This window comes from Aythya ferina, assembly GCF_964211825.1.
Source record: "Aythya ferina genome assembly, chromosome: 11".
NCBI lineage: Eukaryota > Metazoa > Chordata > Aves > Anseriformes > Anatidae > Aythya > Aythya ferina.
The window spans coordinates 2,234,849-2,249,450 of NC_140307.1; the positions used below are offsets into that span (position 1 = coordinate 2,234,849).

The 14,602-nt window shown below is 36.2% G+C and overlaps 2 protein-coding genes across 6 annotated transcripts in view; one reads left to right on the forward strand and one right to left on the reverse strand.

Annotated features, from left to right (window-relative positions):
• ZWILCH (zwilch kinetochore protein) overlaps positions 1 to 14,602 on the reverse strand; it is a 176,141-nt gene that overhangs the window by 155,664 nt on the left and 5,875 nt on the right. For 2 of the 5 annotated variants that reach the window (XR_014696975.1, XR_014696976.1), the window contains exons 11-18: positions 14,198 to 14,300; positions 13,350 to 13,429; positions 12,989 to 13,145; positions 11,610 to 11,638; positions 11,131 to 11,267; positions 10,763 to 10,858; positions 10,534 to 10,652; positions 9,741 to 9,865 (exon numbers count right to left, since the gene is read on the reverse strand). Coding sequence is in view for 3 of the 5 variants with exons in the window: in XM_084532735.1 (XP_084388861.1) it covers positions 9,774 to 9,865; positions 10,534 to 10,652; positions 10,763 to 10,858; positions 11,131 to 11,267; positions 11,610 to 11,638; positions 12,989 to 13,145; positions 13,350 to 13,429; positions 14,198 to 14,300 (813 nt within the window). In the remaining 2 variants the exon portion in view is untranslated. Of the gene's footprint in view, positions 1 to 9,492; positions 9,866 to 10,533; positions 10,653 to 10,762; positions 10,859 to 11,130; positions 11,268 to 11,609; positions 11,639 to 12,988; positions 13,146 to 13,349; positions 13,430 to 14,193; positions 14,301 to 14,602 lie in introns of those variants that run through there. The other 3 variants (XM_084532735.1, XM_084532733.1, XM_084532734.1) reach the window with 2 other exon arrangements.
• LCTL (lactase like) lies at positions 1,182 to 8,435 on the forward strand. The gene is made up of 13 exons (XM_084532168.1): positions 1,182 to 1,341; positions 2,134 to 2,294; positions 2,486 to 2,573; positions 2,709 to 2,815; positions 3,066 to 3,194; positions 3,730 to 3,825; positions 4,512 to 4,566; positions 4,659 to 4,820; positions 5,508 to 5,782; positions 6,067 to 6,193; positions 6,648 to 6,901; positions 7,350 to 7,446; positions 7,786 to 8,435. Exons 1-13 carry the CDS (start codon positions 1,200 to 1,202, stop codon positions 7,899 to 7,901), a joined length of 1,809 nt encoding a protein of 602 aa, XP_084388294.1. The 5' UTR covers positions 1,182 to 1,199; the 3' UTR covers positions 7,902 to 8,435.

The following is a 14,602-nucleotide window of genomic DNA, read 5'->3' on the forward strand; positions in this document are numbered from 1 at the left end:
AACTGCTGCTTAGCTGAAAAATGCTGCTTAGCCATGCTGTCCCATTACTGACATCTAACAAAGAAAGGTGAGAGAGCACAGTGGGCTCACCACAGGCAATCTGATTCTGACCATGTTTTTTCCACCCTGATTCTGTCACTTGCCCCAGGGCTATGCAAGAAGAGCTGATGAGAAGAGGTGTTGTCTAAATCCAGTTCTTCTTCCTGCATGTTGCAGAACAACTGCAAGGCTGGTTTTGTACAGGCAAGCAAGGATGGAGTGTTTTCAGACCTTCATTTACCTGCTCTTGGGATCCCCAAGGCTGTTAAATGCTCTGACTCACAAAAGCAGTCCAACTGATTGGCTTAGCAGACAGGTCCAGTCCTGTAACCCCAGTTTCCTTTTCAAAGCTCCAGATGCATTTACTCTTTGTACAATGCTCCAATGCAAAATACGATTATTTTTAATTAGATGTCTGTTCTACTTTTCCTCACTTCCTTCCCCCATTTTCAAATTTACCAGCAGAGGCTCATGTAAAGCAGGTCCTTTGAGAACTGTATTAATTTTGTAAAAACAGTATTGTTCTACAAAGCTGCTCTGCAACTTCAAATAAAATGGTTACAGCAGGTCATTACTATAGTTTAGCCTGCAACAGCAGTTAGAAATACAGTGCGTACATACTAGCATACACACTAGTATTTTAAATGACTGCTAAAACAGGATAAAAGGGACATCGTCAAGATAAAAGCTGCAGGTATTTAAAATTACTAAACAAACCACAAGGTTTGTTTCCATTACATACTGTGTTTAGGCAGCAAGATGCTAGCAGCAGAATCGCCTTTATTTCTTGCTCCCGCTCCCACTCACTGTTTGCAGGGTTTCAGCTACTTACATTGGTGGGAGAGTTTGAAATCCAGAATGAAGCAGTTGTCAAAGACACTTTTAGAATATAGAAAATATAAATAACATTATGAAAAATATGCAGGAAGCACTTTGAATAGTGACAACTTTGCATTTCATTCTTATCACTCTGCCAGACGCTTAACTGCATCTTCCACTTATCCCAAGCACTACTTTTAGCTTTCACTGAAAATCATTCCCATTCAGCAGCAAAAATAAGCTTTTCCCTTTCAGTCAGCCTAAGCCTGCTTTGCAGAGGGACAACACTTGACAATGCTGTTCTCTTTCATCAGGTGGGAACTTGAAGAGAACTCTTTGCAATGACAAAATTAACAGGGATGAAAATTTACACTTTGAGAACATGGTATACGCTCGTGCTGGCACTACATCTGAACACTGCTGAAGATTTCCAGTGGACAAAGATTAATCCCAGCTCCTTCTATTACGGCACTTTTCCACCTGGTACTTTTCAGCTACAGTTGATTGTGGTTTTTATAATGCTCTAGATTGACCACTGTTTGCACAAAAAAGCTACCAAGGTGTTTTCCTTGCCCTTCCAGGAAATAGCTGAAACAAAAATTTCGTCTCTTACAGAAATGCATTTTCTGTACCCAGCCCTGGAAATGTAAGGATTGGGTTAACCCTGCCCTTCAAACAGTCATTTAAAACAGTAAACTCTGAGTAATTGCTATCAGATTAATATTTCATATCTAGATCTCCCTTTCATGTCTGTGATGAAATAAGATGCACAGTATAACAAATCAAACCTGGGAACTCCTCTCCTTTTGACAGATTATCTACAACTGATGAAAAACTACAAACTAAAAATATTCTTTGCTATGCAAAAATATTTATACACACACGTTTCATTCAACCAAAACCAAAACTTAAAAAGATTTGGTTTTCTGATTTGGTTTTCTGATTAAGGTTTTTTATATGGATTTTATATGGATTAATCATGTCCTTTTGCACAATACTAGGAAAAAAAAAAAAAAAAAAGAATCTCTTTAGATATTTATGGTAAAAACAACTAAATTTCTCACCAAGAACATAAAAAGCAGCAGGTATAAATAACATAAAAACATATTTTTTTCTTACTGTAAGCCACTTCTACCATCCTATCAAAGCACTACTTCAGCACTATAAAATAATAGTAACACAGCTCATTAAATGAAAAATAGATCTTTTTTTTAGTGAAAGAGCAGTTGGGCCAGCAAAGTGTTTGAATTGTAACTCACTTCTTCTTACCCTTAGGCTTTTCATGGGGTGTTGGAAGTTCTGCGTATCAGACTGAAGGGGCCTGGGACGTGGACGGGAAAGGACCAAGTATCTGGGATGCTTTTACTCACACAAAAGGGAAAGTGTTCAGAAATGAAACAGGAGATTCAGCCTGTGATGGCTACTACAAAGTTCAGGTATCATTAAGGAGGAACTACGCCTCTAGAAACCTTCTGGAGCCATTTCATGACACTGATTTCCCATGTAGAACTAACAACTAAGATGCAATATTTTGGTTGCTCTCCAGCCACCCTGTATTAAGACAGAAAAATAACTGAAGAGTTATTCTGCTTGGATATGACGTGCTGACTGGACTTTCTTTTCATAGGATGACATTCAGCTACTGAAGGAGCTTAACGTTAATCACTATCTACTCTCTATCTCATGGCCTCGGATTATGCCCACTGGCATCAAAAGTAAGCACAACAATTTCACCATACACTTACCAGTAGTAATAGACAAGCAATTTTACTTCCAAGTAAACCACAGTTGTATTTTTTTTCCAGTTTAGAAAGCAGTCCAGGTAATTTCTTGTCTGTGTGATTAATCAGCAGAACTGAACGAGAAAGGAATACAGTTCTACAATGACACAATCAACAGTCTTCTGGAAAGCAGCATTATCCCCATCGTGAGCCTCTACCACTGGGATCTCCCACAGGTTAAGACAAATTGGTGAAATGTCTAATGAAATGTTTCTGATAGGAAATTTACTTCTACGTTTATGGACTACAAATGCATTAGAAAAATGCTTAAAGATGCTTGCATGGTTTAAAGTGTGCTTATAGTTACTTTTATCCATTTGCATTGCTGTATTATTTATATCCCAGTAGCTCTGAAGAAAAGTCTTTGTTATTTTGAAACTGAACTTTAGATAACATTACTGATTCTTGATACTCATATTTTTGAAGGTTCTCCAAGAAAAGTATGGTGGCTGGCAAAATATAAGCATGATAAATTATTTTAATGATTATGCCAACCTATGCTTTGAGAAGTTTGGTGACCGTGTGAAGCACTGGATTACTTTTAGCAATCCGTGGGTAAGTTATCAATGCTTTCCTTCCAATCACTTCAGTTGCTCAGTTCTGTTCCCAAAAGTCTGTGGAAGGGACACTACAGAAAAGTAGGTTAAAAATTGTAGCTTAAAATGATAGATAGATAGATGGATAGATAGTCTTCTGTAAGCAGTCTTTGTGCCCCAAAATTGGTTTCAACCAGTACTGAATTTCAAGACACGTGAAATTCCAGTGAAGTTTTGAAAAGTCATCAGCTAGAGAGAAGACAGGCACAGAAATGAGAAAGGCAGTAGAAATGGGTGCAGGGCAAGCTACATCAGACAACAGCAAGCTGGCAAGGCAGTCCCTATGGCTGGTCAGCAGCACATTGTTTCCAACAAGCTGCAGCATACCATCAGCCAAGCAGTAGGACAGTAGACAAAAGACAAGGGCAGGAGAGGGAAAAAGGGGCCTGGAAAGGACAGAGAGATTAAGAGACAGATTCCGCACTGTCTAAATCCATGTTAGCAAATTCGTTAACTGCACTGTTCAATTAATAACTATTTCTATGTATTTGTAGGCAGTTGCTGAAAAAGGTTATGAAACAGGAGAGCATGCACCAGGACTGAAGCTCGGTGGATGTGGAGCATACAAAGCAGCGCACCATATAATTAAAGTAAAATTAGAGTTGCACTTTAAATTATGCGTAAATTGAAAATTATTAGCAGACTGATTAAGCTTTTGATCCTGCTCTTTAAACAGAAAGATAGTTTAGTAATTATGTCATTTCCAACTAGCATATCAAATGCATTCAGTAGCTGAGGTAACCAAGTTTTAGACCACCAATGCACACTCAGGTGTAGCAGGCAGTCAGAGGTGCTCGATGTGACACTGTTGCAACAGCTCAGACTTTCCTTGTAATTTAAAGGTCCCTTTGAAACATCCTGTAAAACTGGTTGAATAAGAAAATAGCTAGGTTACTCTAGAAACAAGGAGTAAAATCCTGGCCTAGTGAAATGAACTTGAATTTTGCAAGTGACTTCAGTGAAGCCAGCTCTCACAGAAAAACTTTCACTTGCCTCAATAAATTAGGCAAAGACATCCAAAGACCAGAGACGCTGGAATGCTGTATTGAATGCTATTACCTTTACAAGGACCTTAAGGAGTTCAGGGAAGAAATATTGCAGCAATGTTTTTTTGATATCTTCGATGAAATGAAAGCTTCCACAATATACATGAAAGAAATGATGCGATACTTTCTGATGTACCTTAATGCAAAAGCTTCTCTCCATCTTCAGTGTCTCTCTATACTTACTGTGTGACTGTATTTTACCCTTTTTTCCCCCCCTCTAATTCTTACAGACTCACGCAAAGGTTTGGCACTCTTACAATAACACTTGGCGTAGTGAGCAGCAAGGTAATAAATGTTCATTCTGTAATTATGCTTCTATTTACATTAAGGGCTTAATGCTTATGCATCAACTGCAGAATTGTCATTTTGTTTTTAAGGTATGGTTGGAATTTCCCTAACCACTGGCTGGGGTGAACCCATTGATCCTCACAGCCAAGCAGACATCGATGCAGCTGAAAGATACATACAGTTTCATTTGGGATGGTTTGCAAATCCAATTTACAGAGGAGACTATCCAGAAGCGATGAAAAATTATGTTGGTAAGCCTCAGTAGCCCACTATGACATGAACAAATCACACAATTACAACATGCAACAATGGAATACCCCTAACCAATGTGCACTTTAGTCAAATATGAAGACAAAGGTAAGACGACGCTAACCAATATGGGCTAGACACATCCCCTGAGTATTCCGGAGGGACATAACAGAACTAAAATATTTAACTGCTGTTGAGCTCAACAGTTGCCCATCTGAGTGTCCCAGTGAATGACTGGAAGGGAAGCAACTGTCTTTTCAGCAATAGCCTGTTTGCAGTGGTCTAACCAGGACTGGGAATTACTAGGTATTTTCAGTATTTTCTACCTAAGCACAAAAAAACTGCAGAATTTTTCATCGCTAAAAGCTTACATTTCTCCAGGGTCCCACTATTTCACAGATAGAAGATAAGTGATGCACCTAGCAGCAAAGTACTTCCTTCCTCATCGCATTACATTTCCATGCTCTTTGAAAAAAGCAGCACATGAATTCACTGTCCTCTCCATGTACTACACCTGACTTATTTCTGCAAACCAAAAGGAAGACCATTTATTTCACCTAAAGGAAAAAGCAAGCAAACTAAACTGTCCTCTACACTAAGTTCAGGGAAACCATATTTATTGTTTGTCATTTAAAGAAAACAAGATTCTGTGCTGCGCAGAAATATGTTTCCTGTATTTATTTTGATAGGTAGGAAGAGTGCCCAGCAGGGCCTGGGGACATCAAGGTTACCAACTTTCTCAGTGCAAGAGAAAATTTATATTAAAGGCACATCGGATTTCCTGGGAATAGGCCATTTCACTACCCGGTACGTTACACAGAAGAGCTTTCCATCTCTACAAGTGTCCAGTTACCACATGGACCAGGATCTGGCAGAACTGGTGGACCCAAAATGGCCAGCTCCAGGCTCGAAGTGGCTATACTCTGTGCCCTGGGGATTCAGAAGATTGCTCAACTTCATTAAGGTAATTACAGAGTAAATCTTTAAAAAGAACAAAAAGTCTGCTTTCAAGCAGGAGCTTCACCTACTTAAACTGGCAAGTTTCTTTTTTGCCAAGAAACTTCATTTCAGTTCAGAGCAATAGAATTCAATAATTTTAAAAGTTAAATTCCTAGTTACACATTCTTCTTATTAAAGATAACTAAGTAGATCTAGAAAAACAGTCGTAAAGCATTTTAGAAAGAATTTCATGTTCTGTCAAAGTGATTTTATTTCTACAATCCAATTTAAAGACAGCTCTGTTTGCAGACACAGTATGGAAACCCTCTCATTTATGTGACAGAGAATGGAGTTTCAGAAAAGGTACAGTGCACTCAACTGTGTGATGAATGGCGGATAGAGTATCTGAAAGGATATATTAATGAAATACTAAAAGGTAATTTTAAAAGCATGTTTTTCACTTTTTAAAAAACTCTTATAATTTACATCATAGAGAAATAAATATTCACAGATTAGACTGGACAGCAATCTAGACTACTAAATTCTTTCACGAAAGTGACACAACCTGACTAAATGTACTCGTGTTAATAAATACAATAACCTACATGAGGTCAAATACTGTAATAGAGCATCAGTTTCGGTAGAAAGGAGAAATTGCACCTAATTATCATACTTAGGGAGCTCTTCGTACCTTTAAGCTAAAGAAAACACTTTCAGAGGATTTAAGTTATTTTCTACTTTGTCATTTTTCTGTCCTCCACCCCTTCCTCCTGCCCTGTCCCCACCACCTCTCTCCTTCTGCTATAAAACAAAACACCCACAGAGCCATATTTTAAGGAAGATAAACACAGGCAACAAGTTTAACAGAATAATTTGTGTTCTGTTTACAGCTCTCAATGACGGTGTTAATGTAAGAGGCTATACTGCCTGGTCTCTGTTGGATAAGTTTGAATGGAACAAAGGTTTCTCTGAAAGATTTGGATTTTATCACGTTGATTTCAAAAACAAGAACAAACCACGATACCCAAAAGCATCTGTTGACTACTATAAAAATATTATTAGTGCAAATGGCTTCCCAAATCCAAGAGAGGTAATGTCCATCACGCTTTTTCATGTGCATGTGTGTGCTGTGTATGGAAACTATCACACAACTTCATGAAACAACTTGTATGACCATGGCACATGAAATTTAATGCTGTGGTACTGTACTTTAGGGATGTGTTATATACTTATGCTTGCAGAGTGGAAAGGGCCTCAATTACTGTTTCAAAGGCATTCTACAAACACTAATTGGACTTAGTTATGTGACAAAACTTTTGAATCACAAGTTAACAGTACTTGGTCAGGTTTCTATGCAAAAAATTACACATACATGTACATGATACTTAGCTGGAAAGTAACATGGAATGGTACGTGCTTTTTTCTTTTTTTTTAATTAAACAACTAAAATGCATTCAAAAAAAATAACAAAGATGCAAAGAAACTTTCAGAAAATCATGTATTCACAGACTAAAATACTTTAAAGTGAATTGTAGTGGACAAATGTTCAGGGACCAAGAAGAAGCTGCTGTGAATAAGACAGAAAATTGCAGTCTAACGGATCTGCTGTGTGTCAATCTTCTCAGGTGGAAAACTGGCATCAAAAGGCCATGGACACTTGTTCTATCACACACCAGCTCCTTGATGCAGGTAATTATGTTTATTATTTCCCTTGAAAAATCAAAGGAACAGTAGTATACTGCTCATGTACTGAAGCTCATTCAGGGTAAGCAGAACTTTAGCAGCCCATTGAGCACTGACATCTTAAAATTTTCCTTAGAAATAGAAGATGAAAATATGTTATGGATTTACTCCAGCTTTTACAGAGCAACAAAAATGTTTGTTTTATTTTACTTGTTATTTATGCTAATGTCAACATATGACAAAATAATTTTAGGTTAAGGATTTTTTGAGTATTTATGGATATCCGTAGCCTAACAATGAGTGAAGATGAAGTTTCTTACATATTATTCATTTCTCAAATTTTAGATTCCTTGGTTACTCATATGGAAATGGTGACAGAGATCGTCCTTCCTACAATTTTCACGCTCTGCATACTCATCAGTATTGTCCTACTGCTCTTCTTCCTTCAAAATCATAGCTAAAATTGCACACTTGGACACATCTTCATCTTGCATTATACAATGCAACTGTTTTATTATATTGTTTAAATCTTACCACAAATGCCTCTTTTTGTACCATTGTAAGGGTGCAGGAATATTACTTTACCTGTCCACATAGCACTGCTTCTAGTTTTTTTCTACTTAATTCTCAAAATGATTTTGAAATTTTATGAAAACCCAAAGCACATATTTTTTCTGCGTTATTTTCTACAAATTTTGAGTAGATTTTGTTTCTTGTTATTTTGGAAACTATTATATATTTTGTTCACCAGAACAATAGTTAGCTAAGTATAAAGCAACTCTAAACTTGTCACTACAAATTTCAAGTGATTAAAAACTATTTTATTGTTTATATTTTATTTATTAAAAACTATTCTGTTTTCAATCTGTTCATCATCACACTTCTAATTATCATGTAGCTGCTATTTGAAGAGATAAACACAACTGTAAAATGGAAGGGGACTTAAGTATTCCAATAGCACTGCTTAAATATTAAATTCTTATTTCATGTCTAAACATTAGGACAATATATGCCTTACTATTTAGGTGTGGAATAGAATTAGTTGAAGTGATTTATCAAAGATAACTGCTGTGTCAGATTTAAATTAAAGAATCTATTTTTTTTTAAACAGGGAACTAGGTTTACCTCACACAACAATATATTTTATTGCACACAGAAGTATGTAACGTAAGTAATCGAAGCCACTTCCAGAATATAATATTCCACTACAAATTCACTCAAGTAGGTACAAGTCAAATACATGATTAAAAAAATAAATAAAATGCTTCAGATTATGGCCAGCTGGCTACATTTGTCTTTGGTGTTGTGCTTGAAATCACTCCTCTAAAGCAAACCAACAAACTAGTTTCCAACTTAGCGTTCAATACAGCTTCAGCAATGCTGTAGATATTCTGAACACAGTAGCAGCCATATATACAAAAAGGAACTCATTCTTAGCTTCTATTCAAAGGCATTAACTATTAAATTGATAGTTATTCTTTTAAGATGCAATATACTAAAGCAAGGAGTAAGAAATAAAAATATATTTTTTTTTCTGAGGAGAAACGAGAAATGGTAGCTGCTTCAGTTTTTAAATGCATGAATAAGGTTTTTCTTATTCTTACGTATCAATATTTAAGAGTTTTTCAAGCAAATACTTCCCTCTCAACTTAATCAGCATATGCAATTGTTTAGTTATAATACCAAAATGTTACATACAGTATCTTATTAATGCACGACCATATGTAACTGTCAGTAATTAATCCCAACGCATTTAAGTGATTATGTTCAATCAGCTATACTCAGTATTTCTGAAGAAAGTAATGTAAAAGTATATATGACACCATCTAAAGTAATTCACTCTGCATTAAGAGAAAAACTGAATACAAGCAGCAGAAATAAGTATATCCAAGATAACTCCAAAGTATAAATACAGGGATGAGGAAAACCAAGCTGTCAGAAGTTCATGATGCCCTTGATGAACAGCTTTCCAAATATATTGGAATGATGAAATATCACTTGGTACCAGAAAAATGTGACAATATTGCTTGTTTTGTAAAAACCAAAATAAAATTTTAAATCCCAAAGTGTAGAACTTTATTGAACGTTTGTAAATTTGTGAACCAAAATATCTACCATATTTTCAAAAGTAACTATACTGTACATTCATAATTGCACAATATTTACAAACTAGACGGGTACAAATGAATTATGGCTGCTTATGTCACAAGAGTATACTAAAGCAAATAACTCAGTAAGATGTATTGCTCTTCAAATCAGAGAATGTTGCTAAATATACTGAACTTTCCCCTTTACTGTACCTTTCCAGTGCCTGCCTGGAGAGTAACAGCTATTTATGTGAAATGCACCTGACTGCAATTAGTCATTGTAATAAAATACATTCTTTCTTCAGTGCTTCCATTAACGGTAGAATCGCACAAGAGACCTGCAGAGACGAAAGATATGGTTAGCCAGTGTATTTAGTTCATGCAGTAATTCTGAAAACAGTTCTTGAAGCTAAGTTTTAGCAAAAGCACTTCATGACAAAAATTGAGAAAGATAGGAAAGCTTTACCAAAGCATTACCCTCTAACAAATCTCCTCCACCCAAGACAAAGAGGCAAACCATTTCTATACCAGTCTATATTCTAAATTTGTCCCTGACTTTATGCATTTTCACTTATCCTACATTTGATTTTATGAAGCAAGGCATGCCTTCTCTCCTTAGTGCCTGTTTGCATCTCAGGCTAGAGACCAGCATTCAGTAACAGGTAAGTTTCTCTTCAAACCCATCCTCAGATACACTGGCAAAGATTTTAAAAGTTGTAAGATACTGTGGAGAATACTAAACAATCATGTCATATTTAGAACTCTACTGTCATTTTAACTCTAAAAACATAACTCAGCGAAAGTAAGAAGGCAGGTCACAACTTTCTGAAAATCTTTCAGATGCTACAGATACCATCTCACATTTTTATTAAAAAAGCAAATGCTGTTTCAGTTTTGCTGGAGATATAAACAAGGAAAAGTATAGACCACTGAACACAGTATAAAAACTGAATTTCTTTTAAAATGTCTACTTTCATTATTTCCTTTCACCATACATGTTCCTTACCTGTATTGTTTGATATCATATGTTCAACAGGAGGACTAGTACTAACTTGCCATGTTGTTTTAACCTCCTTTTGGCCGTGCCCACTACTTATGTCCACCTTCCATATTTCTGGGTGATCGCTGACAAAATAATCAAAAAATGTTAAAATTTAATTAGGTATTCAGATCTGAATTCACTATCTGAATTTTAATGCTACTGATTAATTTTAAAACACAGAAGATTATCTTACTTTTCATAGAACTTCTTGACGATAGCTGGCCTGATTGGCAGTTGAAACACATGCTTCTCATTTAGAGGGTTTTCCTTATAATATTTCAGACAAGTTCTAGAATAATATAAATCAACTAGTTATAAACATTCTTTGGAGAAATACTTGTGTGACACGGCATAAGCCTTGTCCAAAATTAACTAGATACTCAGGTTTTATAATTTCATTCGTTTTATCAATTTTAATCACAAACCAAAAGTTAATAAGATCCAGCTTCTGCACTCTCAATCAGGAGAGTTGCTTTTTTTTTTTTTTGAAAGTTTCTTTACAAATTATTAAGAATTTGTTTGCTAGTACTATTGAAAAGTAAAGTAAAATGAAATAGTTACTGTGTCAAAGGGAAGAGGTTCTCATGTTTAAACTGAAGTAAGACTGTACAGCTGACCATTATTTCCAGCATATGGTGAAGCTTTTGAACACGATGAACTTGTTCTTGTAGATCTACTGATGTGGAAATGAAGTAATCCTGGAACAGCAAACAGTTTCCACTCTTAACTAGACACTCAATTTCTACAGACACACAATGCGCTCTCAGTTTACTTAAAATGTTTTCTCGCTTCTTTTGAAAAGCAAAAATATGAAGAATGGCCCAACAATCAGAATAAAGTTAGAACTATACTGCCTGACAACAACTCATACCAGATACCTAGGAAATAATATATAATTCAGGAACCAACATAATGACATTTTTGCAGAATACTGTCCCATCCTCTTGATTTGCAATTCAGTTACTTATCAGAAAGATGACCTGCATCCCACCATCAGCTACGTGTGCTGTACTTTAGGAGTTAAAAGTAAAGAAACTCACCAAATAGGTTAACGTTGCAAGTTCCTGGCCTGTAAAGTGAACAGGAAAAAAATGACCTCACATTGTCAGATGACATACAAGCAACATTCAGGCAATCTAACAGGGAATTTCAAAAACAAAACAAAACGGCAGTCATTAAGATACTAAGATTGAGGATGTTATTTATTTACAATGACTCATTCAAAACAAGAAAAAAACCTGCCAAGTGGCATTGTCTTACATACCACCAGGGCTGCACAAACATGGAAACACAATGTAGAAACCTACCATATACTTTGAGACAATCAGCCTCCTAGAGGCATACAGATTTACACATAGCAAAAATGAGCAAGCAAATTAAAGAGAGAAAACAGTGTGACAAAGCAAAGAAATCAAGAAATGAAGACATGAAGGAAAAGGAAGTGGATAACACCAGTGGTAAACATGACACCCCTCCCAGATTCAGAAAAAATAAACCTGTAATACTGAAAACAAAGCCACAATGTTTTCAAGAAAAAAAAATATACTTTACAAAAATCATTTCAGCCTAGTTTTTGTTTTGAGAATAAAATATGTACAAAAAAAATATCTAATTACTACAGACCATACAAACACAGCTATTACATACAAACACCCTTGCCTGATTTCTTTTTAACCCTTGTAGACCACAGAAGAAAAGACAAAAAGAGCATGAAGGTCTTATTTTATCACCTATAGCAAACAGGTAAGAAAAAACATTCCTGTTACTTAAGTCTGGTATCATTTTACTCAAAGTAAAACCTCGAGATTGTTTCAATTAGAAAAAGAAATACACAGCTTTGCTAAGTGTAGTTATTTTGAAACATACTCATTTTTTAAGTTTGGAAAAATGTATACAACTGGGAAGTACAAATAGTAAGGATACTGGAAGTGGACATTCAGCAGATGGCAGGCAGAAGTGAGATCAAGGTTACCACAGACTTCATTATTTCACAGAATGGCTCAGGTTGGAAGGGACTTTAAAGGTCATCACGTTCCAACCCCCTGCTGTAGGCAGGGATGCCACCTACTAGATCAGGTTGCCCAGGGCCTCATCCAGCCTGGCCTTGAACACCTCCAGGATGGGGCATCCACAGCTTCCCTGGACAACCTGTTCCAGTGCCTCACCACCCCCTGAGTGAAGAATTTCCTCCTAACCACTAGTCTAAATGTCCCCATTTTTAGTTTTAAAAGTAGTGAAAGTAGTTTTTTAAGTATTGAAAAGCTGTCATGAGGAGACCCAGGAGCCTTCTCTTCCTCAGGCTGAGCATCCCTGGCTCTCTCAGCCTTTCTTCATACATGCTCCCTGGTAATCTCCATATCCTGCATGGAGTAACCTTTTCCCTTGAATTTCTAATCATGTTAGCAGATAATAGGCTTACCTATGAAAAAGCTGATGTAATCCTTCTTCATCTTATCCAAACCGATCTCCAGAAGCATTTGAACTGGAGTGATGCCACTGAGGGAAACGGCCTTCATCTTGCCATGGTAAGACTGCTTAATCAATTTACTTAGCAAACTGCTACTCCCTTGGTGAATCTAAAAATTATAAGAGTTTTATTATGTTGTAGCTGTGTACAAAACCTCATAATACTAGAAATACAACACCAAGGAAACAAACTGTAACATGCGAAAGTACTTAAAAGCAAAGTAACATGGAAATAGGGGTCAGCTAAATGAGAAGAATCATGTTCTTCAAGCAACTCAAATGGGTAAAATTCACTGTGAAATACAGATACATACCCATGGCTGTACTTCACCATGTTGCAGGGATTTTATGATCAATGTGAAACACTCTACCAACTCCTGATAGGAACTGACACCTTAAGAAAAATGATGCAATATTTTATTTATCAATGCTGGCTTTCCCTTCAGCTGTTAGATCAGTAACAGGCCAACGCATACTTGCAAAAACTAAACTGCTCATTTAAAAAATGACGACTGAAATGACAGATTGCATTGCTTTTTGTTAAGTTTGTCATACCATGACATTGAATAGGGTTACTCTAAGGAACGACAGTGGCTGCAATACTAGGAATGAAAGGAATTTTTAAAAGTTATGTACACCAACCCCACAAACAGTAAGGAGTTGGTCTAATCTCTTGGACGGTGTAACAAGCTAATTAGTAATCTGAAAATATTGTAATAAAATGTATTTTACTGAAGCACTGTGAGTGCTATTACAAGGATAATAAAGCTTGTATGCAGCTTCATCAACTTTAAAAGTTAGTCCTTCAGATCTAGAAGAACAATTTTGTAAGTATTTTATGTAAGTGGACACTTCTAGAGCTGATGGGTGCTATTGCTTATTTAGTACCTTTTACAATCAAAAAATAAATAAATACAGTATCTCCTGCTAGATGTTGGTTTATCTTCATATGTTGTAAGAAAGTACACTATCTTACATACCTAAATTTAGCTCTTTTAGAAAAAGCCTGTTGGTAAAAATTTTCTGAAGAGCTGATCAGCCCTTAAAACTCAGAGACATTTACATTCATTTCATCAAGAAAGCAATACAGTACAGTAGGTACACAGAAGAGAAGAATTAAAGGGCAATGGATGGGGTTAAGAAAGAAAAAAAATCTACTTACTTCTCATTTTGCACCATAATTGTTCAGCAAAATCCAGGCCTCCTCGTTCACTGAAGATTGATTTCATAGAACTATCTACAGCAGCAGTGTCAGATTTGATATTCTGAAAGAGTTTAAGTAAAAAAGTATGCCTAAGATTCAAAGGCCTTATAAATTCAAACCCCCTCCAGAGATTAAATTTGGGCACGCAACTGATTTTTCCCCTCTTTCATCCAGGGAACGTACTCCATAGAAGCTAGCACTGCACAATAATTTGGAAGTGTATTTTTATTGAAAAGTAAAATTAATTCTTTTCTGGTTTACCACCCTGGATAATTGCTAGGTCTAGTCCAGGAAGTGAAGCCTACTGTTGAAAAGATTTTTTGATCATAGCCAAGTAAAGACTGCCTTGTAAAAAACGCCTGC

Bases quoted from the DNA above. Each gene is read 5' to 3' on its own strand.
- LCTL (XM_084532168.1), top strand. From the start codon at position 1,200: ATGACAAAATTAACAGGGATGAAAATTTACACTTTGAGAACATGGTAT. The intron at 2,295-2,485 runs GTATCATTAAGG...TTCTTTTCATAG, and splicing joins ATGGCTACTACAAAGTTCAG to GATGACATTCAGCTACTGAA. The intron at 3,195-3,729 runs GTAAGTTATCAA...ATGTATTTGTAG, and splicing joins TTACTTTTAGCAATCCGTGG to GCAGTTGCTGAAAAAGGTTA.